The 25,016-nt window shown below is 55.2% G+C and overlaps 1 protein-coding gene across 5 annotated transcripts in view; it reads right to left on the bottom strand.

Moving 5' to 3' along the window:
- CRTAC1 (cartilage acidic protein 1) overlaps positions 1-25,016 on the bottom strand; it is a 145,280-nt gene that overhangs the window by 29,714 nt on the left and 90,550 nt on the right. For all 5 annotated transcript variants that reach the window (XM_025880872.2, XM_073904349.1, XM_025880869.2 and 2 more), the window contains exons 4-8: positions 23,017-23,153; positions 17,814-17,970; positions 9,006-9,140; positions 5,575-5,720; positions 2,650-2,786 (exon numbers count right to left, since the gene is read on the bottom strand). In XM_025880872.2, the coding sequence (XP_025736657.1) occupies positions 2,650-2,786; positions 5,575-5,720; positions 9,006-9,140; positions 17,814-17,970; positions 23,017-23,153 (712 nt within the window). The remainder of the gene's footprint in view (positions 1-2,649; positions 2,787-5,574; positions 5,721-9,005; positions 9,141-17,813; positions 17,971-23,016; positions 23,154-25,016) is intronic.

Genomic DNA, 25,016 nt, shown 5'->3' with positions numbered 1-25,016 from the left:
GCAGCGCCGAGCCGTGGCCCCGGGAGGACCCTCTGTCAGCCTGGGGCATCGGTGCTGACCACACCCGTGTGCATGGTCCAGGCGGAGGGCGGCGCACCTGGTTGCACTCAGGTGTGTGCATACCTGCTAGAGGTATGTGTGCCTCAGCCTGCCAACAACCACAGTCCCTTTGACCCCTTGTGTTCCACAGACTCTGCCACAGTTGGGCAGAGACATCCCTTGGTTCAGGTGACAGTGCAATTAAGCGTTCCTAAGGATAAAGCCCAGCAGTTCCACTGCATCGATGTATTTGCTGAACAAATTCTTCTGCAGTGACTTCTGTGTGCCGTCACCGCGTGGGGGCCTGCGGCTATGCTGTGCATCGGGAGGGATGGGGCTCAGGGTCCATGGCGACAGGGAGTCTCAGGCAGAGGCCAACAGGGAGAGGGGCTGCGGGGAGGGCGGAGCTGGGCAAGCTCACCCGGCTTCCTGGAGGAAGAGCCAACTAAGCTGAGACCCGAACGATGAGTATGGTCACTCAGACGAAGAGGGAGGGGCAAGGGACGGGGGGGGGGTGGGCAGCCTGAGGTTCCAGGCCTGGTACAGCCCAGAACCGAACAAAGCCAGTGGTGTCGGGAGCTCAGCTGTAAACGGGGAAATGGAGAGTGGCCAGGCTGGGGACAAAGCGGGAGGTGTGGGATGAGTCCAGGAGGAGGCAGTGGGGGGCTTCTGAGAGGTTTCAAGTGGAAGAGGGGTGTGGCCAGATTTGCATTTTCAAACAGCTTGCTGGCAGGACTAGCCGGGGACACCTGCTGAAGGCAGGTGTAGGAATTCGCTTCGGAGCCAGGGACCGAGGAGCGAGGAGCCGCAGAGGAGTGAGGAGGGGAGAAGAGATCAGAGGCGTGTTTCAGTGTCAGGGGCGTGGCCGCCCCTCTCCCGGCTGGCCTGGGAGAGTCCCTGTTTGCCTGCTGTCCCGCCATCATTAACAGGACTAAGCATCTGGTTTGGGGACGAGTGCCCTGGTTACCCGACCCTTCACTGAGAGATCGCAGGCTCAAGCACACGGAGGCTCTGAGTCCGCAGTTCCTCCGACAAGGAGCCTGCCAAGTTCCATTCAGCAACAGAGACAGGCTGGGGCCAACCATGCAGAGTGGCCAGTGAGGCAGTAGCCCCCGCGGTAGCCCCTCACAGTTGGGGCCATGTGCTCGGGACCCAGCCATCTGCCACTGGGACTTGGCTCGCACCGCTGCTGCGTGGAGGCAAAGACACCAACCCGTGGGGCCACTATGGGGTGACCCTGTCCCCGTCCACGGCAGCCCCGGACCAGCCCGCCCTTGGGGTGGCCAGAGGGAGGCTGGGTGGCGTGACAGAGCCAGGTGGGCAGGCAGACGGGGGAGGTGCCTGGGTTCTCGGGCCACAGCGACCAGAGCACTAGACTCCCTCGTGCTCAGGGGCCCTGGCGAGTGACACTTTATTAGCCAGAGAAGGAAAGTAGTGTCTCTGTTAACGAGCAATTGATCTTCCGCAATTAATCTGGAAGTTGTGAATAAGCTTTTTGCAAGGCACCTAATTAGTAAAACTAGTGCCTTCGGGGGGTGATTATATCCAGTCAGGATTGATGCTTTGTTAATAATTATATTTTAAAACATGCTTAGTCACAGCTCTTGCCTTTTATTAATAGTTGGGCCCCCCCCCCCGGGGTAAGGGATGGGGGCCCCGTGGAGCCGAGCAGGTGATCGGGCCCATTTCCTGAATCCAAGGCCCCCTGCTCTACCTGCCTCCTCTCCCCACTGACTCCTGAGGCCCAGGAGCATGTTTTAGGCCAGGAAAAGGGTTGTCTCAGGCCACATGGGTCCTGAGGTTCCCCAACAGCAGTTCTCAAACTTTAGTGTGGTAAGAAGCACCTGATGCCCAGTGCACTTGTTAAAAACAGAGATTCCTGGGCCTCACCCCTGGAGATTCTGATTCAGGAGATCTGGGTGGGCCCTGGGATTCTGTACTTTAAATAAGCACTTCGGGTGATTCTGATGCCAGTGGTCCCCGGACCCCTCTTAGAGAAGTACTGCCTCTGAACGTCCAACCTTTCCTCCCCAGATGCAGATGCTTGCATATTCCTTCCATTCTGCCACTCCCTTTTCCTTGTCTACCATTAATTGTCTCATCCAGCATTTCCCAAGGGATGTTTTGCAGAGCACCAGTCCCAAGGGGAAAATCTTTGAAAGAGGTGTCCTGTGGCCAAATCTATTTGGAATACTCCATCTACCTTTCAGAAAGTAAAAACACTCATGGTCATGTTAAAGGCCCTGAGAAGTCCTGCAGCCAGTAAACCTGCCTGTCTGCGTACCCTAGGCGCACCTAAACAAATCTGACTCTTTAACTCCTTTTTGTGGTAGTGTGGATTTCTCTCCTGCAGAGCTTGGCTTCTGGGCACACTTTGGGCCATGTCCCTCTGCCCATTCCCCCCACAACAGCAGGAGGCCGGCTTCCTGCCCAGGATCTGCCCTCCTCTCCACAGCCTCTTGCTCAATCCCTCCTTCCCTCCTCTCTGTTCCTTCATCAGGGGACCTTCCTGCACCGCAGCCCTGGGCACACCCCTCTGAGTCCTACACCTCCCTCCCCGACTGCCAGCCTGCAACAGCGAGAGGCCCCTGGCCAGGCTGAAGCGCCTACCGGAAGAGGCGGTTGGCTGAGGAGCTGCGGTGGGCAAAGTTGTTGAAGAAGATCTCCAGCTCCTGGTCATTGTCAAAGTCGGCGGCGATGACGGTGCGGACCGGGGACGGCATGGAGAACTTGGGTGGGGCGATGTCCTGGCAGGGGAGACGGTGCAGGTCAGCAGACAGAGGTGTGTGTGGGGGGTGCGATCCAAGAGAGGAGACAGCCGACCTAACACCTCCCCTCTCACCTCCCCTGGAAGGGACCTGTGGTGGCTGCACCAGGACCACACAGACCTCAGGATGCTTGGAGGAGGACAAGGAGGTGAGAGGGGCAGTCCCAGTCACACCAGCGGAGCACCTGGCTGTTCCCTGGTCAGGGTCACACACAGCTCTCCCACCAGGCACTGGAGGCAGGGCGGACTTTAGCATTCCCATTCTGCAGGCGAGGCGATCGCGTCCTGGGGGAGGGGGGGGGAATCCCGCATGCTCACAGCTAATGATGGGCTGGTGGCCGGGGCTTTTGACTCAAGATGCTATGTCCTTCCTCCTCTGCAGGAGAGGCAGAAGTGGGGGACACTGGAAAGTGCTGTGCATTTGAATCCAGGCTCCTCTGCTGACTAGCTGTGTGGTCTCGGGCAAGTTATTAACCTCTCAGGTCTCACTCTCTCCATCAGTGACACGGGGCTAGGAATAGTGGCTCAGGCTGTGGGCACTGCATGTAAAATGCTTGGCAAGCACTGAGCATGAACTAGACCCCTGGCATCTGTCCTGGCCTTGCTCATGCTGTCACTCCCGTCGAAGGCAGCAGAGGGGGCTTCTAGCTGTGTTTTTGCTGTTACCTTTTGTTTTTTTCCTTGGGAGTTTTTCGATTTTTTGGAGACACTTGCTTTGGGGGTTTGCAGTATCAGATGTACCTGTCCAGGGTTCACGGGGAGTCCCTAGGCCCAGGAGAGCCCAGCTTGGACCTCAAAGCGCTGACACGGCCCTGGTGGACCCGGCAAAGGGTCCCAGGTGTGGGACTTCCTTTGAAATAGAAGAAGAGGTGTGGAAAGCAACCTTTTGATTATAATCACAGATGGTTTTGTCCCTTAAAGATGCTAGCAGCCTAACTCTCAGGGCCCCCTTGGAAAGGGTTGGGAAGGGACAGTTAGTATTTCTGGGAGCGCCCCTCTTCCCCCTGGCCTGCTCCTTGGCCCCTCACGGCAGGACCCCCTCCATCAGCTGCAGGAATGAGCCAACTGGGAGAGCTGATGAGCTGCCTGTTCTGGGGAGGCCAGGAGGGAGGTTGTCCCCATCAGTGCAGTAATGAGGCTGATTAAGAGCCTGGCCAGTTGGCCAGGGTGGGCTGAGCAGGACCTTAAGAGCTGGAGGAAGAGAGACCTCAGGATCTCTAACTCATTATTATTCTATTGATCCTATAAAAATGGAAAACTACATAGCTCCCTTGGGTTGGCCCACTGGACGCCTGGGCTTCTGAGATAGGGTATGTAAAGCGCTTAGCACAGTTCCTGGCACATGGAAGGCACGCGATAAATGGGGCATCTATTATCATTATCATTGCTCCTCTGAGCTCTGGTGAGGGGCCACCAGAAGGCTTGGCCGTGCTCCTCAAGCACAGCACACTGATGTTTGGGGCTGGATCATTCTTTGCTGGAGGGGCCGTCTGTGCTTTATAGGACATTTAGCAGCATCCCTGGCCTCTACCCACTAGATGCCAGTCGTACCCCTCTCCCATTTGTGACAACCAAGAATGTCCCCAGACATTGTCAAATGTCCTGGGGAGAAAATGTCCAGGTTCTCACCCCTGGTTGAGAACCTGAGTTAGGACAAAAAGCTGGGGGCGGCTGGGTGGCTCAGTTGGTTGAGTGTCTGACTCTTGGTTTTGGCTCATGTCGTGATCTCACAGGTCATAGGATTGAGCCCCACGTTGAGCTCCGCGTCCGGCTCCACGCTCAGTAGGGAATCTGCTTGAGGATTCTGTCCCCCTGCTGCTCCCCCAACTCGTGTGTGTGCGTGCGCGCGCAAAATATACAAATAACAAAAAGCTGAGTAAGGATGAAAACCATCCAGAATCCCAGGATCAACTGCCTGAGTTCAGGGCATGCCTCCTTCTCACCCAGAGAGCCCGGATCTCAAGGGAGGGAGCAGCTGGGCCTGAGCCTCCTCAGGTGGCTGCCTACAACGGAGGAAGCTTGTGGTGGTGACCCAGACAGAAGGTTCCCGGAGACTCCCCTGGGATCATCAAGCATCAGGCAAATTCTCACTCCTGCAGGGGATTTTGGCGAAACCTAGGTACCTCCAGAACCATCTGGACTCGCTGAGATCAGTTTCAACCATCCTATGAGAGCTGCCTGAGAAAGCCCCAAACTCCAGCTCATCAGGGGGGTGGCACCTCTATTCCTGTCACCCAGCAGCCCCTTTGAAGAATTCTTGGCACTGCAGTCTACTGACAGCTCAGGGAGGGGGCACAGAGAGGGGCTGCCGGTCATCTCGTCCCCCACCTGCCATTTTTCCTTGGGGGCAGCTGTCAGGAGCTCTGTAGCCTCACCTTCCCCCGTCGCTCTCTTCCTCACTGCACCCTTAGCCAGAACTTAAACTTGAAAAGATCAGCTTTTCCAGGAGCCACCTGGAAAAACGCTGCCAATCCAGGAACGAAGCCCAGAGCCTTCACTGCCCTGCTCTTGCCCACCATGGGAAGCTGCTGTCCCCCATCTGCCAGTGGCTCTCTCTGCCTCGGGCACTAGAGACAGGACAGAAGCCCAGGCTGGAGTCCATCATCTTCCCCCAGATGTTACCTTCCCTGCGGCTCTCCTGCCTCCAGGCCCTGCGGAGCCACAAGCCCCTTCTCAGCCTGGTGGAAGGCGCAGGTGAGGCTGCATCCCCGGGACGTGCCAGGGCCACTCGCAGTGCTGGGGGGCAGGGGGAAGAGGTCCCTTCTTACCCGAAAGCGGACCTTCCCATGGGCGCTCATCTGCAGGTAGAGCCGGTGGGGGCCGTTCCAGTTGCCATAGACGATGTCCACCTTGCCGTCGCGGTTGAAGTCGGCCAGGGCAACACCTCGTCCGTGCTGGTGGGGGTCGTCCACTCCTGGGGAGGAAAGACAGGGACCCTCAGGCCAGCGCTCCCTGCAGGCTCTACGAATGCTCACCTTGCTGGAGCTCCTTGGAGAGCGGCAGGGAGGGTGACCCTTGTGCTGACCCTGCCCTCCCCGGAAGCAGACGGGGAGCTGGGGAGCTGCTGCTGCTGGGTCACAATTTCTCCATGGGGGCAGGAGGTGGTTGCAAAGGGAACCAGACTTGCCTTCAGCTGCATCTGCCCAGCAAGCACACGATTTTCACTCAGTTTTGGGGTAGCAGGGGTAGGGGACGGAGACATGGAAATTCTGGAGGACCAAAGGCCTCTCCAGCCACCCCAACACTGCCACTGGGGTATAGTAAGTTGGTCATCTCTCTTATGCTTAAATCTCTCGGTGGCTCCCCAGTACTGCTGGGTCAAGTTCAAATTCCTGCCTGGGGAGCACAAGGCCCCTGCCCATCTTATCTGGTACCCCTCGCCCTCCCCCCTTACTCATAAGCTCTGGCTACCTGTGTTCCTGTCATTCCTCAAAGGAGCCCTGCTCTTTCTGGCATCTGGGCCTTTGCTCAAGCTTGTTGCTGTTCCTGGAATGCTCTTCCCTGTGCTCTTGGTTACCTGGCTCCTTGGTTTTCTTCTGCTCTTAGCTACTACGTCACCTCCTCAGGGAAGCCTTCCCTGACCACTCCCACGAAAACAGTTCCTCCCAGCTATTTGTTATTTGTCCTGACAGCCTCTCATTCTTTCCCTCCACTGTGCTGATCACAGGGGCCATTATGTTCCTTTGCGGTTTACTTGCTTAGCGTCCGGTTTCCCCACTAGACCTTACACTCCGTGAGGTCAGGGGCCATCTTCTTGTTCACCTGTGTTCACGCAGCATCTGACCTGGTAGCTTTCAGTAAATACTTGCTGAATGAATGAAGAGACACAAATAATTTGACAGAAGGCACCCGGGGATGTTGGTGACAGCAGCGGAAATGTCACATCATAACACAGAAACCCATAGTGTGCCTTGGGAGCTCAGGGAAGAGAAGCTTCTGTGTCCAGTGTCGGCTGCTTCTGCTGTCCCTGCATCTGCCAGTGCCCACTGAGCCAATCCTGGGGGAGGACAGGGGCTGGCTTTGCCCAGAGGGATGGCCTGACCTCCTGGCGGCCCAAGGCAGATATGTTCCATCAGGCCAAGCGTGGAGTTGAGAGGTGGTGGATGCTGGTTCTCAACACCCATGGTGACTCTTTCGGAGGACAAACTGCCATTGGTCATCGGGCCCTCAGAGATGGTGGGCGATAGGACAATATAATGGAGGCGGGATCACAGAGTCCAGGGCCCAGGGAGCTCTTGCCAGCTGCAACCACAGAGCTCCTGGGGGCGGGAGCCAGGGGAAGGTGGGGGTGGGGCCCCCTGAGAACCTTGGAGGCTGAGTACCCTCTTGGGGGAGCGAAAGATCTGCACGATGGGCGCGAGGTGCAGGGAGAAGAGACAGTGAGCCCTAGGCTTGAGGAAGAGGCTCTGCCAAGGAGCGGGGGAAACCTCTAACCTCTAGGATGAATACCCCATTAATTCTCTACAAAACTCCCCAGCCCTAATGTCGGTGGTCTTCCATGCTGGCCCATCTGTCTGCTATCTACGAGGCACCTTGACAAGGAGCTGGTTCCCTTTCACGGGAATAACCGGTGCCAGGCTGCATTTCACAGCAGCATCTGTTTGGGTGATGAATGCCCTCTTGACATGTCTTGTTAAACCCCTGCAATCATTCTGACTTGCAATTACGGACCTAGCGCCTTTCCTCTCTCCTCCCGCCAGATACCTTCTCCCACTCCAACTTGTTCGCTCACCTCCGCTCCCATTGCTTTAACACCTTATCAAATCCTCTAAGTTTTCTCCACCACCACCTCCCCTTCATTTTGTGGTTTTTCAGCAATGAGAAAATTTGCTGCCAGAGGATATAGCACTGTGTGTGTGTGTGTGTGTGCCAGGTGGGAGGACAGGCCAGGGGGGAGGCCTCCAGCTCTAGCTTTGCCCAGGAAGGAGAAGAGGGCAAGGCACGAGGGGGAGTTGACTGGCTACGAGTGGAGGGGTGGTGCTCACAGTGGGCACTCCTTAGCGGAGAGCGGGGGATTAGGTACTTCTAAGTCACAGACGATGGATTGGCAGATGCTCAGGGATTTGAGGCTAGCTGTCAGCACTAGCTGGAGCTTGTAGGACCTTTGATTTCTGTGTCTAATCCCCGCTCACCTCTTCTTCTGGAGGCTAGAACTCATCCCTATGCTGTCCAGAAAGGGGCAAAATCAATCCTTTCATTGGCAAGGTTGGGGAGGAAGTGGGTGGGGAGAAGTGGTTGAAGGGCAGACTGATTACATCCACAAAGTTTCATTAGGTGTCCTTTCTGCCATTCAGCAAAATTTACTGGGTGACCACTGTGTGCCAAGTGTTGTGTCAAGAATGAACAGTACAGCGCCCAGTCCTTGTAGACATAGGTTATTTTAGCGACGTAGAAGCCTGATTGAGAAGTACATGCAAGGGCAGGGTGAATGAAGAGGAGAGAGTGTGGATCTCTGCCAGGTAGCACAGAGGGAGGCAAGAAAGACTTCATAGAGCTGAGTGCTGAAGGACAAATAGAATTTCTGCAGATAGAGAAAAGGGAGAAGGCACTTTCAGGCAGAGAGAATGGCAGGTGCAAAGGTCCTGAGGCAGATGAGGGATGGGCACAAAGGGAGGAAGGGGAGCAGAACTGGGGGGCCTGAAGTACTATTTTGTGTGAATTTTAGTCTCTTTCCTACTTAGCTATTTGTCTATTCATCTGTTTTCCACTCTAGAATGTCCATGCCTGTGTGTGTATGTGTGTCAGATAGGGTAGGGTGGTATAACCTTATTAGGGTCAGCGTCCCCAGCTCTTAGCACCACCTGGCACTTAGCAGGGGCTCAAGAAATGGTTACTGGATTGAATTCAATGATTAAGGTGAATGTGGGGAGGGGAACTGGAAAGGGGCAGCTTGGAGGGGAAATTAATGCTGAGGACTCAAGCAGGACTCAGAGGAACGTGGGCCAAATCTAGTTGCTGGACAATGCATAATGGTCAGGAGTTCCAGGCTCCCCCTTTCCCCAGCAGCACACCCACCCTGGGGCCTGAGCCTTGGGGGTTGTGGAATTGAAGGTGACAAGCCATGTCTCCCTGCATGGTGTGCATGATTACTGGTCCCAGTCTCCCTGAGGCCCATGGCACCATGCTGGAGGGGGCGGGGCGCCCAGAGGCCCATGGGGGTCTGGGGCACTGAGGGACATGGGGCAGTGGTCGCACTCACCGGCGCTGGCAGCAGCATCCACGAAGGTGCCATCACCCTGGTTGTGGAAGAGGAAGTTGGGCCCATTCTCGTTGTCACAGAAGATGTCTGAGGCACTGCTGCTGAGGATGGGGCCCACGCTGACACCCCGGCCCCCTAGAACAGGACAGTGACCCACAGTGAGTGGCAGAAGCAAAGCCTCAGGCCCGCGAGGAGGGCGGGGGTACCTTTGAGGCCTTTGAGGACCGCTATGGTGATGCCTCAGAAGAGCTTTGGGGACAACAATCTGCATGCTTCTCTGAGCTCAGATCTGGGCTCACAGTCCTGTAAACTTGTGTGGAGGATGACCACACCGATGATGAGGCAAGGGAGGGGCAAGACAGAGTACTTTGTGCCCAAGCCATGATCCCATGACCTACAGAACACAGAGGCCACCCTACAGATCCGTTCCTTCCCTTCGGAGGCTGACTCACAACGATCCCCCCAGCCCAGATCTACCCACTTGATCAAGTCACAGATTTTCCTGACAACCCCCACGCCCACCGGGAGTCAAGACACTGGGTGTGCTCCTGTCCTAAGAACATAGAGGACTGGGTTCCGGCTAAGGCTACAGGCTGCTTTCTTGGCTTTGCTTGATATAGTAAAGCAACTGGGAACAGCCCATAAGTCCATCAACAACGACTGGTTGAATGGACTGTGCTGTATCCATGGGATGGACCATTCTGTAGCTGCTGAAAAGACTGTGTAGATCCATATGTATTGACTTGCAGGGGTGCCCACGACATACTGTTAAATGAAAAAACAATTCAAGTAATGGTATTGTGTCATCTTAGTTTTATTTCAAAAAAAAAAAAGGCAAAATACATGATATTTCTGGATGTGTTTGTGCAAGCTTGTTGTTGAGTTTGGGGGAAAGTGGGAAAGGCCACGCCCTGCATTGTTAACCCTGGCTACCAGATGCGGTGGGATTTGGGGAGGGAAGGAGAGACGGGAGTTCGCCTTTTTTGGGAACGTCTTTGTGTTTTGGCTTGTTGCAACAGAATTGCTTCTGTAGTTGGAAAGGAAAAAATCCAGTAACTGCATACTTTTTAAAAAAGAAAGAAATCAAGCCAGCTCGACATTAGGGTTTGATGTCTCCAAGATCAAATTTGAGCTACCCGTGTCAACAAGTCCAATATGAAGACATCTTGAACAAACAGCCCCAACCACTGGGTTTCAAATCAAGCCCGGAAGCCCCAGTCACTGGGAATACTGGGCAGAAGCCAGCCCGGCCAGGACCGGGAGGTGGATTCTAGTCCCAGTGCGGCTGTTTACAAGCTCTGTGACCTTGGGCAATTTATGGTACCCTTTGAGCCTCAGCATCCTCATCTGTAAAATGAGGGTAGCATGACCTGCCTTTTCTATTTTAGGATTTTTACGAGGATCGCATGAAGCGAGACACGTGAAAGGGCTTTGTGAATCCTACCACCTGGTTACTCAAAGTCAGGTCCGTGGGCCCGCCGCAAAGGCGCCGCCTTGTCAGAAAGGCAGAATCTCAGCCCCCCACCCCCACCCCACAACCAGTCAGGACCTGCATTCTAGCAGGACCCCTGGGTGGCTATGTACACAGTCAAGTTTGAAAGCTGAGGCTCTAACGGGCTATTCAGTACAATACGAATAGTCATCAGAGAACTCAGAACAAGTTAGTGTTGTTATTTGTTAAAAAAACGAGAGCTCAGGCAGACCCGAGAGATGTTGCCCGCCCCCCCAACCTGCCTGCCTGCCTGCCTGCCTGGCTCTGGATGGGGAAGAGGTTTCCATAAACTGTGCTGATGTGGGATGGAGGTTCTCTTGGTCACCGGGCCCCTCCTGCCCTCTGAGAGAGGTCCCTGGAGGAAATCATGGTGACTTCTCACCTGTGCAAAGCAGCCTGCCCGACAGGTCGGGTGTTGGGGGCCAGGAGGAGGGGATGGGTCCAACGGCATTGCCACTCTCCTTGCTCTCATGGTTGAGCTCCAAATGAACACACTCTGGGCCCTGTGCCTCCCATATTCCTCCCAGGTAATCTAATTAGCTCTCCGGGAGAGCCCAAGCCTCTTGAAAATGGAGTCACCAAATCCACAGGGCTCCTGGGGAGCATCATCTAAGATGTGGCGTGCGTTTTTCGTTAGGAGAGCCAGAGCACGGGGCGGGGAGGCTATCGGAGGCCAGCGGGGAGGGCTGCTGGGCTGTAACCTGGGCACCACGTCTGCACATTCAGAGAGGAGCCCCAGAGCGGGCAGCTGGCCCTGCCCCCGTCCTGCCAGATTCCAGCCCAGGGCCAGGCTTCAGTGAGAAACCCCGGGCCTTGCCCAGGCCCCCGGGAATGCCAGGTGGGGCTCTGGGACTTACCACCATGCAACCCTGTCCGTCCTCCCCACTCTAGTGTCCTCCAATTTCCTCTCTGCTTCTGGCTCTCAAGCTGTGACACATTCTCTTCATTTTCTACAAAGCAGGTTATTTCCCTCTTGGACAAATTTCTAAATCTTTCTAATTAACTAATTGGGTTGGGTTGAAGCCTTGTACCATTTGTAACCTGTAATTATTAGAAAATTGCCATGGTAACCACACTACTAATTAGTGACAATTTATTGCCATGGCAACCGGACCATAACAGAGATGTTACCCACAACTCCTTCTTGGCAAGTTCGCCGCACAGTTGGGGAGCAGGTGAGTCGACAGGGAGCCAGCCTCTTGGGCACTGGCCCCAGCAGCCTCAGGATGGAGAGCTGAACTCGGGTCTGAGGCAGGGGCGGCCGGGTGTCTGCATCCCTTGCTGAGCTGCGGAGGAAACTCTACTCCCGGGTGGATCATGTAAATCTTTTCCAAACCAGTAAAATCCATCCATCCTGTGTGGTCCACGACAGAGGTTCCTGATTCAGTATCTCCTACCTGGACATTCTCCCCTCCCCCAACTCTTCTCCCTCCTGAGGTTTAGCGCACACCTTCTGGGGCCACCCAAGGGGCCGTTAGGAACAACTTTATTTCTGCCTTGGAGGATGATGTCCCAATAGCGAGTTAAATTCTACTTTACATCAATTACTTCTGTATGTGAGGTGGGCACATCCTCTTGGGGACAAGCAGCTCCCCAGCTGGGGCTGGAGACGCAACCCTGGAAGACAGGCATCAGAAAGTGTGCGTGTGACCTTGGGCACATCACCGAACCCTTCTGGGTATCTGTTTTCTCACCGCTGACGTGAGGCTGATAGTAACAATAGCTTCTTCTCAGGCTGTCATAAATATTAAGTGAGCTGGTTTTCGGAAGGTACTTTGGAAAATGTCAGGTGCCACATCATCATTAGCTGGGACGATTTCCCACCTGCTAGGTGAATAAAATCCCCTTATTTCCCCAGCACTTTCAGGCTTCTAAGGCCTCCTTGTTCTGCTGTTGGGTGCAGATGCCGTGCCCTGCCCAACCCCTCCTGAAGGCTTCTCACTCTGCCCAGTGAAGCTGGGTGGGAGAGCTGGAGCTGCAGGGGAAAATGCCTCCCCAATGCCCTTTGTCCCCTCACCACATTTTGGCACCCCCTCTGATTATCTGCCCAGTGGCCCTGAGCCCTGCGGGGTAGCCTCATTTACCCTCAAGCACTGTACCCCTAAACCTCTGAACCCCTGCATTCTGGCGATGCAGACTCAAGTGCAGTTTGGGTACAGGCAATCCATTTCTCAGATTGCATGTAGGCAGTTTTGGGGTGGTCTGCTGACAGGCCAGGTTGTATCTAGGAGCTGGAAGTGGTCGGGTGATGATGGGAAAGCGAGGCTGCGTGGAATAAGAGGGAGCGGCTTGCTGTTGTGGGCCGGATCCGGGCCCGAGGGGGCAGGGGTATTTGCCATGCTCAGGAAAGTCCTCTAGGTCCTTGCTTGGCTTCTGCACCTGCTCCTGTTCCAGGAACTTGAACTGTGTGCTCCCCAGGCCCTGGTCGCCCTCCCCATAAACTGGGGAGGGGAATGAGATCTCCAAGGCTCCTTTCCACTCTTCTAGTGCATCCTCCAGGCTGAAACTTGGGATAAGTGTGGCTGGGAGTAGACTCCCGGGTCCACCTGGAGGCCACACCAGTAGAGGCTTTGCAAGGCCCTTTGGCCCAAGACTCAGGACCCGTGGGATTAAACTACTGAGACCTCAATAGAATACAATTGTTGTGGATGCCAAGGCCCACAGGCTGCCAAGAGCATCCAAGAAATTGTAGAAGGATAGCAAAGATGCTGGAAAACATAGGGGTGGAGGAATAGGCAGTGTGTGTGTGTGTGTGTGTGCGCGTGCGTGCGCGCTTGCGTGCGTGTGTGTGCGTGTGTGCATGTGTGCGTGAGAGAACAGGGAGTGAGGGTCAGGGCAGGATGGTAACAGGTCTTTCATCCTAAGTTTCCCGAACATTCAAACATAGAATAATACTGTCTTGGTGCTGGTGCTGCTACCCACGAGACCTCTGTGAGCCGTCCAGGTACCCAGTAGGGTTCTGAGCGCACAGGGTGGAGGGTATTAGACACGGACATTCCACTCCTCCCTCAATGCTTGCAGCCCCCTCCCTGTAGGACGCTGAGGGGCGATGGGCGGGAGAACAGGCAGGGGTCTGAAGAAGCTCTTTGAGGAGAGAGGGCAGGGAAAGGGGTAGCAGGATAGGCTCCTCGGGCCACCTGTTTTCCAGTCCCCCGTCCTAGGTGTCATCCGCGTCTCATCCCACTGCACCAGTTTCCAGGTGAGGAAATCGAGGCTCAAGGAGGTACGACTGCAGCCAGCAGGCTGCGGATCGCAGTTCAAACCCACATCTGAGTGACCCCAGTGCCTGTGCTAGCCCCCCAGCGTGCTCTCAGCACGAGAGGAAGCTGGACTCCTGGTAAGGCCCGGAGTGGCCAGCCACAGGCTTGATCTTTCCTTTAAATCTCTTATTTTAGCAGAAGAAACTGCACCAACATCACATTTCTATTATTCGAGTATTTGTGTTTGTTTTGAAAGAAAAAGAAATTGTCTTTTCTTGTCGATCACCCAGTGCGTTGACACCGCACACGTCCTGGGGCATTGGGGACCCTGGCAGGCCTGTGGCTGCACTCCCTGAGGGTCCCGGGCCCTGGTGGAGAGCCTGTTACTCTAGCTCTGTTTGTCACATTGACTGTGCTCCGGCTGCAAGGCAGTGGCCACCTGCCAGCCTGGGGGGCTCCGCGGCCCCCACTCTGCTGCCCACAGTCACCTCTCTGGAGTGGGCTGATGGGGAGCCGCCAGAAGGCCTCAGCTGGGCTTTAGGCTTCTCCTTCTCCTCCGATAATGACTTCCTATAAATCAGATCTGCCCTCCGCTTTGTTCTACACTGCTCCCAGCCACCAGCAAAAATCCCCACCCCGTATCATAAATCCACCTTCATTTTCTTTCCAAATTTCTTGTAAGGATTCTTTAATCACCGCCCTGCAACCCAGACAGATGCTCCCTCAAAAGGTGAGGCTTTCTGAAATGCAGAGCTCCTGGGGAGGGGGTAGAGGCCGGCGGGGGTGGGGAGGCAGGGTGAAGAGGGAAGACCAACGGATTCCAGTGGAGAGGGGCGTGAAGACGCCCGTGACTATACCCAGGGCTGGAGGGTGGGCAGCGAGACCCACGGAGATCGCCTCCAGGGCAGGGCTGGCCGGGCCTGCCCTGTGCCTCTCCTGTGCCCAGCACCCGGGAAATGCCCAGCCGACGGCCCTGGCATCCCCCTGGGCGCCTCAGATGAGGAGGGTGTCTCTGTCTACTGTACTCCGAGGGTCCTATCCCTGAGCCGGGCCTGTGCCAGGCATGTCCTACGCCTCCTGTCACTCTCATGCTCCCACTGCAGGCGAGAAAACTGAGGCCCATGAGGTTAATAAATTGCTAATCGCTGCCTGGACAGGACAGGTGGCTGAGGCAGGATCTGTACCCGCACCGTGGCACCAGATCCTGTCCTCTCAGCAGCTCTGCAAGACCGTAGTTCAGACCATGAGTTCAAGGTGCTCAGAGAGGCTGGAGGAGGTGCCCAAGGTCACCCAGGGCTGCAGAGGCCAGTGTAGATCTCTGGGTCCTTACCTTCCCTCTCCTTGGGTTCCATGCCAGGCCCTCGGCCACATGGACAACTAATTCTCGGGATTCCTTGCACCGTCCAGGCTCTGAAGGGCTGCAGGCAGCTGGGAAAGTCAGGGCTTGGGATTCTCCTTGAACCAGGAACCATGGGGGAGTGGGCTTGCCTCCCTCAACTCAGCACCAGCCCCTCTGTCAGCCCGCAGCCCTCGGGTCCCCCGAGAGTGGGCACGCTGACCGCTAGATGGCACTGTGACCTAGCGGAGCGGCGGCCGCCGGGGGACCCCCCTCGAGTCCGGAGAGAAGGCCTCCCCTCCCCCGCGGGAGAGCGGGCAGCACCGCTGGCATCTCTTGCCAATCGCTTGCTGGGGCCTCCCCCTGCTGACCGGCACAGCCTAGGCCAAGCAGGCCTCGAGCCACGAAAACTGGGGCTCAAAATCAAGGCCCTGAGTGCCAATCCCTGGGGCTGTGTCCCGGTGGGTGCAGGGCCTTCCTCCTTCACCAGCCCCTCCTGTTTTGCAGGCTGAAGCTGGGATGCTCAAACTGGAGGTCATCAGAAAGGTCAGCGGGCTGTGGCTGGTTAAGCTTCTGGGGTTGGGGCTCTGGGTGCTAGTTTCCCGACAAACCTTCTGTGTGACCTTGGGCAAGCCCCTTCTCTCTGGACCTCGGTTTGTTCTTTTGGAAAACAAGAGGTTCTCCAAGGTCTGTCCAGCAGCTGGGTGTTGTGTGGCTGGGCTCTGGGGACCTGCGGCTCCCTGACTGCACATTTGGCCATGGCTGGCCCCCCCCCACCCCGGCCCCCGGGGCCTGCTCAGGCCCCGGCTCATCACTGCCTGCTTCCCTCCCTTCTCCAGGCCCCTCAGCAATCAGGCTGGGCTCCAGTGGTGGCCCTTCCATTTGGGGTCCGTCCCTGGGGCGTCGGGGGGTGCTTTGGGCTAGTTTTCCAGCCAGATGTCCGTGTGTCATTAACGAAGTGATAACGGGGGCCGCGGGGTAGAGTTGAGGGGCTTGGTGGGCAAGGAAAGGGTGGGCTGGGGAAGGCGGGCAGACACAATAGTAACTTGGTGGGCCAAATAGGTTCTTGTCAGCCAAATGGCTTTTGGAAGTCTGCAGAGCTGCTCTAACCTGTCCCCTGGGCACACCAGCTGCCCCAGCCTGCCTGCATGCTCCACAGAAACTGCTGGCCCTTCCTTGAGCCTCCTGGTCCTTCCAGCACAGCCTGGCACAGTTGGCTACTATTCCCATCCCCATCCGTTCTCCTCAGCTGTCTCCTCTTGGTCCCCCCCTGGTTTCCTGCCAGCCCGTGCACCAGCCCAGCCAGCGTGAACAATGTCCCCTTCGTGCTCGGACCTAGCTGCAATCTCCTGAATTCTTTTATTCTGTGTAGAAGCCTCTCTCCCAGACCTCGCCTCCCTCCAGCTCATCATTTTCAAGTGCTTCATCTCCCCAGCCCACTCTCCTCCTGCAGATCAAGGCACTTAATTGCCAAGCCAGCCCAATGCACAGAACTGGGAACTATTCAGAAAAATTGACTGTACAAATCTAGGCTGAAGCTCCTGCATGCTTATTCCTTTTCCCAGGAAAGCATGGTTTATTACTGACACTCAGCCAGAAAGGCTGCACATTCACGTGCGGAGCTCTTGAGCACTTCGATGGGGCTGGAACTGTGCAAACTGTTTTACTGTCTAGCCGTTTGTTCCCACAAACTTTGTCAGACAGGTCAACATCCATCTCCCTGTTTCACCGAGGTGGAAAGTTGGCTAGAGAAAGGCATCATAAACTCAGGAGAGGCTGCGACAACCCTTTCTAGGTAGGGCTTTGAGAGTGTGCTATCCCCCGGGTGTATGGAGGCAGGGGGATGGCCCAAATGACCCCCACCAAGCATCCTTCGGAGCCCCAGGAATTGGATTTGGGTGGGCTGCCCTTTTGGAAGTCTATAGTGCAAGTTGGGATGGATATATTGGGAAGGTCAACCAGCAAGAGGATCTCTATGTCCAAATGAGAGGATCAGGGTGAGGGAGGCTGAAGTTCACGTGAGACGTTGTTGTGCACAGCTCCGGCTTCCTGATTTTTGGCACCCCAAACAGGAACTGGACTGCTCTGCCATCAGCAGTCTATTGGCAGATTATCAGAGTTTAGTCAGCAGCCGTGCTAGAATTAGAAAAACAGCCTTCCCTAGAAAGATCTCCGTCAGAGACTCTGACAATAGGTCCCCCATCCAGAGAGGTGTGTGGGGGGGAGCACGGCTTCAAAAAAAGGGGCTGGAGAGGTTTTGGAGCAAGAACACAATTCTTTGAGCTCAGTTATCCGAGATGGGACCCAGCTGAAGCTTAGGGATTTAGCACTCAATTCCTGGCCGCTTATGTATAAGTAAATAATTTCAGCTGCTGTTTGGCAATAAAGAATGCTTTAAATCTCGGCCTTTGTGATTTGTCAGTTTTCTCCTACAGAACCTGTTCACCCATCATTTGGGTTACAGCAGGGAATGGGGCAAGAGGTTCCAGGGAGTGGGTGATGTTACAGTGTTCTCATCTTATGTCCCACATCCCCATGGGGTCCCTCAAAGCCCACGCCTGCCAGATAGCCCACCAACCCCTGGAGAGGCAGTGTTGGAGAAGCTGCCTCTGGGTGATGGGATGGAATAAAGCCTTCATCCTCCCTTCCCCAGGGACACAAGCCCACCCTCTCCTGTGGTCTCTGATGAATCAGATGCAGCCTTGCAGGGCCCAGCCCCAGGCCTCCCGCCCTTCCAACTCACAGCACCCCAGCCCGCCACCGCGCGTCACTCTGCCTACCTGTGTATTTGCTGACCCCAGCCTCAGCAGCCACGTCTCTGAGAGCCAGAATGCCCTGGGAGAGGTCACTGGCCTCGGGGTCCATTTCAATGAGGGCATCAGGGCCCACGTTACCGTAGGCATAATTGGCGATATAGATTGAGTAGCGTCCAGAGCCCTGAGGAGGAAGGGAAGGAGGGTGGGTGAGCAGACCCATCTGCACTCGTCGTGGTCTCTTTCCCAGGAAGTGGCTCTCCCCCTCCTCGTGTAGGACCATAGGTCTTTTGTGGGTTAGGTTCCTCTCCCTGGGTCTGGTGTGCAGGGCCTTGCAACTCCAGAAGCGCTTTTCCCCGAGGCTACAGACTATAAGCCCCCTCACCCCTGCCCCCCGCCCCCGCACCCGCAGAGTCCTACAACAAAGCAGCCCTGCTTCTCCTTCTATCCTGTTCCAGAACACATCCCTCCCTCTCCCACACAACCACCTTTTTATAGACAATTTTCTAATGTGCCTCTCTCCAGCTGAGCTCTCTCCAGCTGCCAGCCAGGGTAGCTGCTCAATAAATATTTGCTGATTGATTGATCTACCAATTCCCATTATTCTCAGTCTCTCTCTCTCTCTCTCTCTCTCCTCTCTCCCATTCAAGCTCACTCCAGCCAAGATGACAAGCAAATTCCAGAGTCATCTCTCTCTCCCCACCTCCCACCCTGGATTCCTTCATTCCATTATTTTGGTGGCACAGGAAGCTCAGATATGCAGGGGTCCTCCTTCCATTCCCTCTGTTTTCCCACGTTACCAGAAAGAAATGGTATATTGCTTCTGCCTTTGTAACACTGTCTGAAATATTTTTTTTTTCTTTGCATCCAGGAGAAGCCCTGGGCACCAGCTCCTCGTCGTTGTCTGCTCTAGTCCGAAACCCCTGCTGACGAACGGTTCTTCTCTGCCTGTTATTAGAACCATGTCATTTCTTCAGTGGATACTTCCTTTCTCCCCAGAGAGCCACCTGTTTTCTACATTCGAACAGTTTTCCAGCTTTCCTCTCATCCTTTTCATTTCCCTCCAATTAATCAGATAGCAGATAGTTCTTGAGTTCCAACTACCTGCAACGTGCTCTGCTATAAATGTCCTTAAGACAAGGCCTTCGTTCTCCAGTTGCTTATAGTCTCGTTTAAAGGCAAGCTAGAAACGCAGAACAACCCGAGAGAAACAGCTGAGTTCCTGGCAACCCTCTCTTCTCAGCCCTTGGCCTGCTTGGCTGCCTTCTATTTCTTCCCCAACGGCTCCATAAGTGGAACCCCCATCCCACCTCATCAATCACTGGCTTTATCCCTTCCGTGGGAACGTTTTCTTGGGCGGAGCTGACGAAGAGCTACTTGGGTCTGACTGGTGGGTGAGGCCAACGAAGGAGCTTACGGTCTCCGGAGGGGATGCAGACATGACAACAATACTACAATTATATATATGTGATTAAGAGAATATGTAAGTTAATGATCCTGGAAATAAAATAAAAAAAATGTGAACTCTACTAGAATGAACATTTTTTAAAAGAGAGAATATGTACAGCATTTCCTGTACAGAAGAGGGGCTCCCTGGGGAAGGAGCATTGAACCAGGGGGAGTTCAGAAAAGGTTTTCTAAGAAGAGTCTCAGCCAGGTGAAGTGTAGAGGAAAGAACCTTCCAGGCAGAGATGATACAGAGAATGATGTATGTAGGGAAACCACAGGCAGTTCGTTCAGCGTTGCAGGAATAGAAAATGCAAGGCAGGGCGGGTCAGGGGCCAGAGCTGGAGAAGGAGGCAAAGATACTCCCTAAAGATGTCCCCGCCCCCTCTGTTTCGGTTATCTGAGGCTCCATCCTGCCACCTGGGAGACTATGCTTTCCGAACCTTTGTTACTCGGTCAGCAGCACTGGCATCATCTGGGAGCAGGTTAGAAATATAGACTCTCAGTGACACTGTCCCCTCCGCCAGACCTGCTGGATCAGACTCTGCATTTTCACAAGACCCCCACGTGGCCCCCACGCAAAACTGAAGTTTGAGATGCAGGGCTTTACAGCACGGCGTCGTGACTGGCGGAGAACTCTGAGAAATGCTTGCCCGCGGCAGGAGCTCGGCATATGTGTGTGGAATGATCGGATGAAGACTGAATGAATGGGGTCAAAGGGAAAAGTGCACCATCCCTGTGCCCACGCCTGACCCTACCAGCTGTTAGCAATCCCCACAACAAATGGGCAATTAAGCCCAAATGAACTGAAAGGCACTCTGCTGGAAATGAGGATGTTTATAAAATTCCATTATACCTAGTTCCTTTCTTCATTGTATGGGGATGATAAAAGTTGATAAGTAGAGATGTGTTGACGGCTGCAGAGGACCTCGGAAATTCGCCATGTGGCCTTGACTACAGTCACTCTGGGATGGTGAGGTGGTTGTGGAGATGAGCCTGGGGAGAGGCTCCCCAGGGCAGTGGGCTCCCCCTTCAGCTTACATCAGAAACACCCGGAGCACTGTTCAACCGTAGATGCTGGGGCTCAACCCCGGAGTTTCTGATTTGGGAGCTCTGGAGTGAACAAGTTCCCAGGTGAAGCTGATGCTGTTGAGCCAGGAACCACACCTGGAGAGCCACTGGTCTAGGGATATTAGCCTGGGCCCAGGCCAGGTTCTGCCCCTACGTGGCTTTGTCCTTGGGCAGGTTCCTCACCCCCTTCAGCTGCATCTTCTCATGTGTTAAAGGAGAATCATATTCCCCCTGCTTCCTGGCAGTGTTGTTGAGAAGATGAAATGAGACAACACATGTGAAAGGTCTCCAAAAGATAAAAATGCTATATAAACAAGAGGCATAATCATTATCGATCAGGGAACGCTCCTTGTAAGAGATCGGCTTTAAGCTGGATCCAGAAAGGTGGGTGAGGGATGAGGCAGCTGCAGACAAAGGGCGGGCAAGTATGCCTGGCTTGGGGCCGAGAGGGGGGGAGGGGACAGGGGGGGGAACGGGGGGGGGGGGGGGTGTGGTTTGAGACCTTTACCTGCGAGACGGCTCTCCAACTGCGGCCTGCGCCAGAGTCACCTGCAGGGCGAGCTCAAACCCAGACTTCTGCCCCCCTCCCCTGTCCCATGGGTTCAGACTCAGTGGGTCTGGAGGGTGGAGTGGGGGTCGGGCCTAAGAATCTGCATTTCCGACAATGCTGCTGGTCCGGAGACCACACTTTGGGAACAGGTCGACTAAAAGCCGCCAGGTGGGAACTGTGGGGCTGAGGAAGGAGTAGGGTGAACACTGTAACAGAACCTGTGGTTAGAAATTTGTGACTGATACCGCTTCACCCAGGGGCAGGCTAGCCGTGGGATAGAAAGGCATCTGATTGGTTCTCGGAAAGGCAGGGCTCAATTCCTGGCTTTGCCTGCCGTTTAACTACGTAACCAAGGTCAAGTTGCTCAATTGCTGAAAGCCTTAGTTTCCATATCTGTAAAATGGGGATAATGACAGCAGGTACCTCCTAAGCCTGCTGTGAAGATTCAGTAAGACAATGCGTATAAACCCCTGAGCGCAGGGCTTGGCGTGTTGCTAGCTCATTACGGTTAGCTGTCATTATTGTTGAAGATTGCTTTTGTGTTTCCTACACTACGTTGCATTCCTATCTCCAAGTTTCCAGAGTGGCCATGACCTGGCCCTACTCCTCCCCTCTACAGTTCTCAGGCCCCAGGGATTGCCGGGGTGGTAGTGGTGGCAGCTGGACACAGAAAGCAGCACCTCTCCTGGTGGTTGTTTTTAGTTCCCTGAGGCTGGGGTTGAGCAAGCTGCTAAATGCCTGCCTATGGTGCTGCGTGCCAAAGCTGTTTTTTTTTTTTTTTTTTTTTTTGCATTTCACACGGTGCCTTTGTCCTGTGGTTAAACGTGTGGGCGTGTAGGTGACCTTGTTAGGACAAAGAGTGCATCTCTTTGTGATTAACCTTCAGGCCCCTGCCACCAGCTCAGAGATGATTCCCATCTTGGCCAAGTGTGGGAAGCCTTGGTTCAGCAGGAGAGAGGCAGGAAGCAGGAGGCTCCCAGCAGCGGCCTGGCCTGCCCGCCCCCCCCCCCCCCCCCCCCGCCCCGACCCTTCTCACTCTTTGGGGCCACTCACAGAGCCACCGCTGCCTCCTTCCCTCCCACCAGGCAGGAGTCCAGGTGGCAAAGATTCAGGTCAGGGCTAAATGTGGCTTCACAGCCCAGCTTGGCTTCTTTTCCCAGCACCAGCTTGTTAAGAAATAAATATTTATACCTGGCACCTGCCTTCTCCCAAGGCCTGGAGGCCCCTGCTGTGAAGATTCATGCTGAATCCCCAATCCCCCCGGTGCCATCTCAATCCTGAAATGAGCCGGGGCCCCTTGCCCCTGCCCCCGGAATGGAAGCTAGGCGGTAGCTGGGTCCCTGATTGACTGATGACTGTCTCTAAAGTCAAGGAGGCGGCAGCCGGTGAGCAGGTGACAGGGATAAATCACCTCCATGGCCAGCCTCTGGCTCCGGCTGGGGCTGCTGGGATGCAAGCCTGGGCTGGGGCCACCCCACAGGGCAGGTGGCTACAACTCCTGCCCCTCTCCCTTGGTCTCTCCTCCCTACCTGCTGGGGTTGACACGTGCGTGTGGTAGGGGGAACTAGCAGGCACCGAAGCAGTGACAGAGCTCCTGATTAACTAAGTACTTGGACATTCAGGCCACCCTCCACTCACCCACTCACGAACCTCTTTGTCATTCCTTCATTGCTCCACAGATATTTTCAGGGAGAGCCCTATGGCTCAATGCCTGGCACATAGTAAGCACTTAACAAATATTGGTTGACTAAGTGAATGAGCACAAGGTTTAGAGCTAGAAGAGTCTGATTCATGTCCTAGTCACATCGCCAATCTATTCTGGGCCCTCAGGCAAGTCACTGCCCCAAGCTGGGCCTTGGTGCCCTCCTCCCCAGTGGACACGGTGATGACAGCCCCTGACAGTTTCCTTGCTGGTTGCTGGGAGAGCCTCAAGGGAGAAAGGATGGGAAAGTAGACTGTAACTCACCTTGCAAGTCTTGTTAGTATTTAGCACCTACCATGTGCAAGGCACTGTGGGAGCTGTCGCGATGGAGGATCTTTGGGCTCTGCCCTGGACAGCCCCACTCTGTTGGGGCACGTCTGCCTGTTGGCTCCCCTCTGGGCTCTCACATCGCTGTGTGCCCCCCTCTTCTCCCCAGAACCCCCGTGCACCCCTGAACTTACCGTCCTGTCCACACAGGCCACAGAGCGCCCGGCAAAGAGGCTGGCCACACCGCGGGCCACGTTGACCTCATCACTGAGGATGTCTTCCCACCGGTTGTTGCGGAACTTGAACAACTTGTCTGTGTACGTGGCCACCCCTGGAGAGAAGAGGAAGGGAGGTTGGTGGATGGTGGGCCAGTGTGCAGGTATGTTTTGGGGCACCTGCCACAGGTGGTCGGGGCCAGAGGTAGATGTCATCAGCGGCAAGGGGAGCACTCCCCACAGCACTCACTCAAGCAGGTGAGGCTCTCTCTGTCTGGGGGGAGTGCCCAGGTATCTTCAGTTGAGAGAATAGATTGGCTTATGAAAATGGCCAGCCCAGGCCTCAGGAACCACAGAAGAAGTGTTACCACTACTGTGTGTCTGAGATGACCCTCAACAGCTGGATTTCACATTCTGCATCATGCTCTTGCAACACACAGGAGATTGGGGATTGCTAATATTTCAGCACCCAAACTCAACCCAGAATGTCACTTTCTCCAGGACCTGCCTCCTACATTCTCTGCAGGATCGCAGGGCCTCATTTGGGTCTGAGAAGAAATGGTCCTGGTTGGTGGGTGGGGCTCCAAGTCCAGATCCAGGAAGGGGCTGGAAGTGGAGCTCTGATGGACCTGTCGCCCACCCCCAGGGGAACCCGATGGCAGTAGGGTCGGCATCCAGGTGGGGCGAAGGGGGTGAGCAGCCCTGGGAGGCCCTCGAGGGCAGGGGTCTCTACCCCTTTCAGAACTGGATGGAGGTTGAGGACCGCCAGCTCAGGGAGTCGCACACATGGGCACCGCGCAATGTACCACATGTAATTGCAGGGGCTCTGTGACCTCCCAGAGCACATTCCTGCCTAAGCTTTATTTTGGGGGAAGTGCAAAGAACTTCTGGTGGCCGGAGGCTCAAACCCTTCTAAGGCCACTTAGGCAGAGCTCTCCACTCACCCCTAGTTTATTTCTTGTTCGTGTGAGCCCCAGAGCATTCATATTTTAGGAGGGATCATGTTCTACTCTCAAAGACTGGCATCAGAAACACAGGGGGGACAGCAGGGGAGCAGCTGTAGGAAGCCGGGAAGGTGAGCTGGGGGACGAGTGGCCCTGGGGACAGACCCCTGCACTTGACTCTCTGGCTGGCCCAGGGCAGAGGCCACCACTTAGGGTGAAGGGAGCAGCATGGGGCAGTGGTTAAGACCTCGGGGTTTAGAGTAAACAAGCTGCAGTCCTGGTCTCTGTTCTACCCAGTTTCTACTTCTAGGGGCTAGTTGTTGACTTTGGGCAAGTTGCTTAGCATCTCTGAGCTTCAGTTTTCCTATTTGCAAATGGGACGACAGTAATAGCTACATCCAGTTTACTGCGAGGAATACATGAGATGATGTGCACGAAAAGCGTAGCACAGCGCCCCCTCAAGGTGGTGGGTAGTAGACAGAAGTGGTCATTCCCATGTTACAGATGGGGCACTCGTGTAGGTCCTTTAGGGAACTCAGCTCTGCACTGCAGGGGTCGGGCAGAGTCAGTGTGTGAAATGAGTGGCTGAGAAGGATTGTGGGAGTGGGAGCATGTTAGGAGACAGCAGTTATAAAGGATCCCTCAGGTGGCTCTGCCCAGGAGAGGACAAAAAGGCTTTGCTCTCTCAGTGGCCTCCTGTGGAAACCTCCTAAGACCACAGGGACCCACGGGGAGTGCCGTGTGGTCTGTGGGGTCTGGAGTTGGCCTCTGAGATGCTCGCCAGATACCAGGGAGCTGGCACCGGAACAGAGCCCTCCTGCCCGGCCTGACCCTCCCAGAGGTGCAGAGGCCTGTCCGGGGGAGGGAAAAGCCCTTCATGAGCAGAGCAGGAGGCCTGCCGGTGTTTGTGCGTGGAGGCTTGGGCGGAGGAGCTGCAGCTGGGGTGGGCACAGAGCTGCGGTGGCCGGCGAGGGAAGCCCACTGGGGCAACCGAGGAGCCTGGGCTGGAAGGAAGCACAGGGGCCGACTTGCATT

This window comes from Callorhinus ursinus, unplaced genomic scaffold, assembly GCF_003265705.2.
Source record: "Callorhinus ursinus isolate GAN/ISIS: 27379988/994484 unplaced genomic scaffold, GSC_fseal_2.0 scaffold20, whole genome shotgun sequence".
NCBI lineage: Eukaryota > Metazoa > Chordata > Mammalia > Carnivora > Otariidae > Callorhinus > Callorhinus ursinus.
The sequence above is the reverse complement of the archived record's forward strand: the minus strand, read 5'-3'. Positions and strand labels throughout refer to the sequence as shown.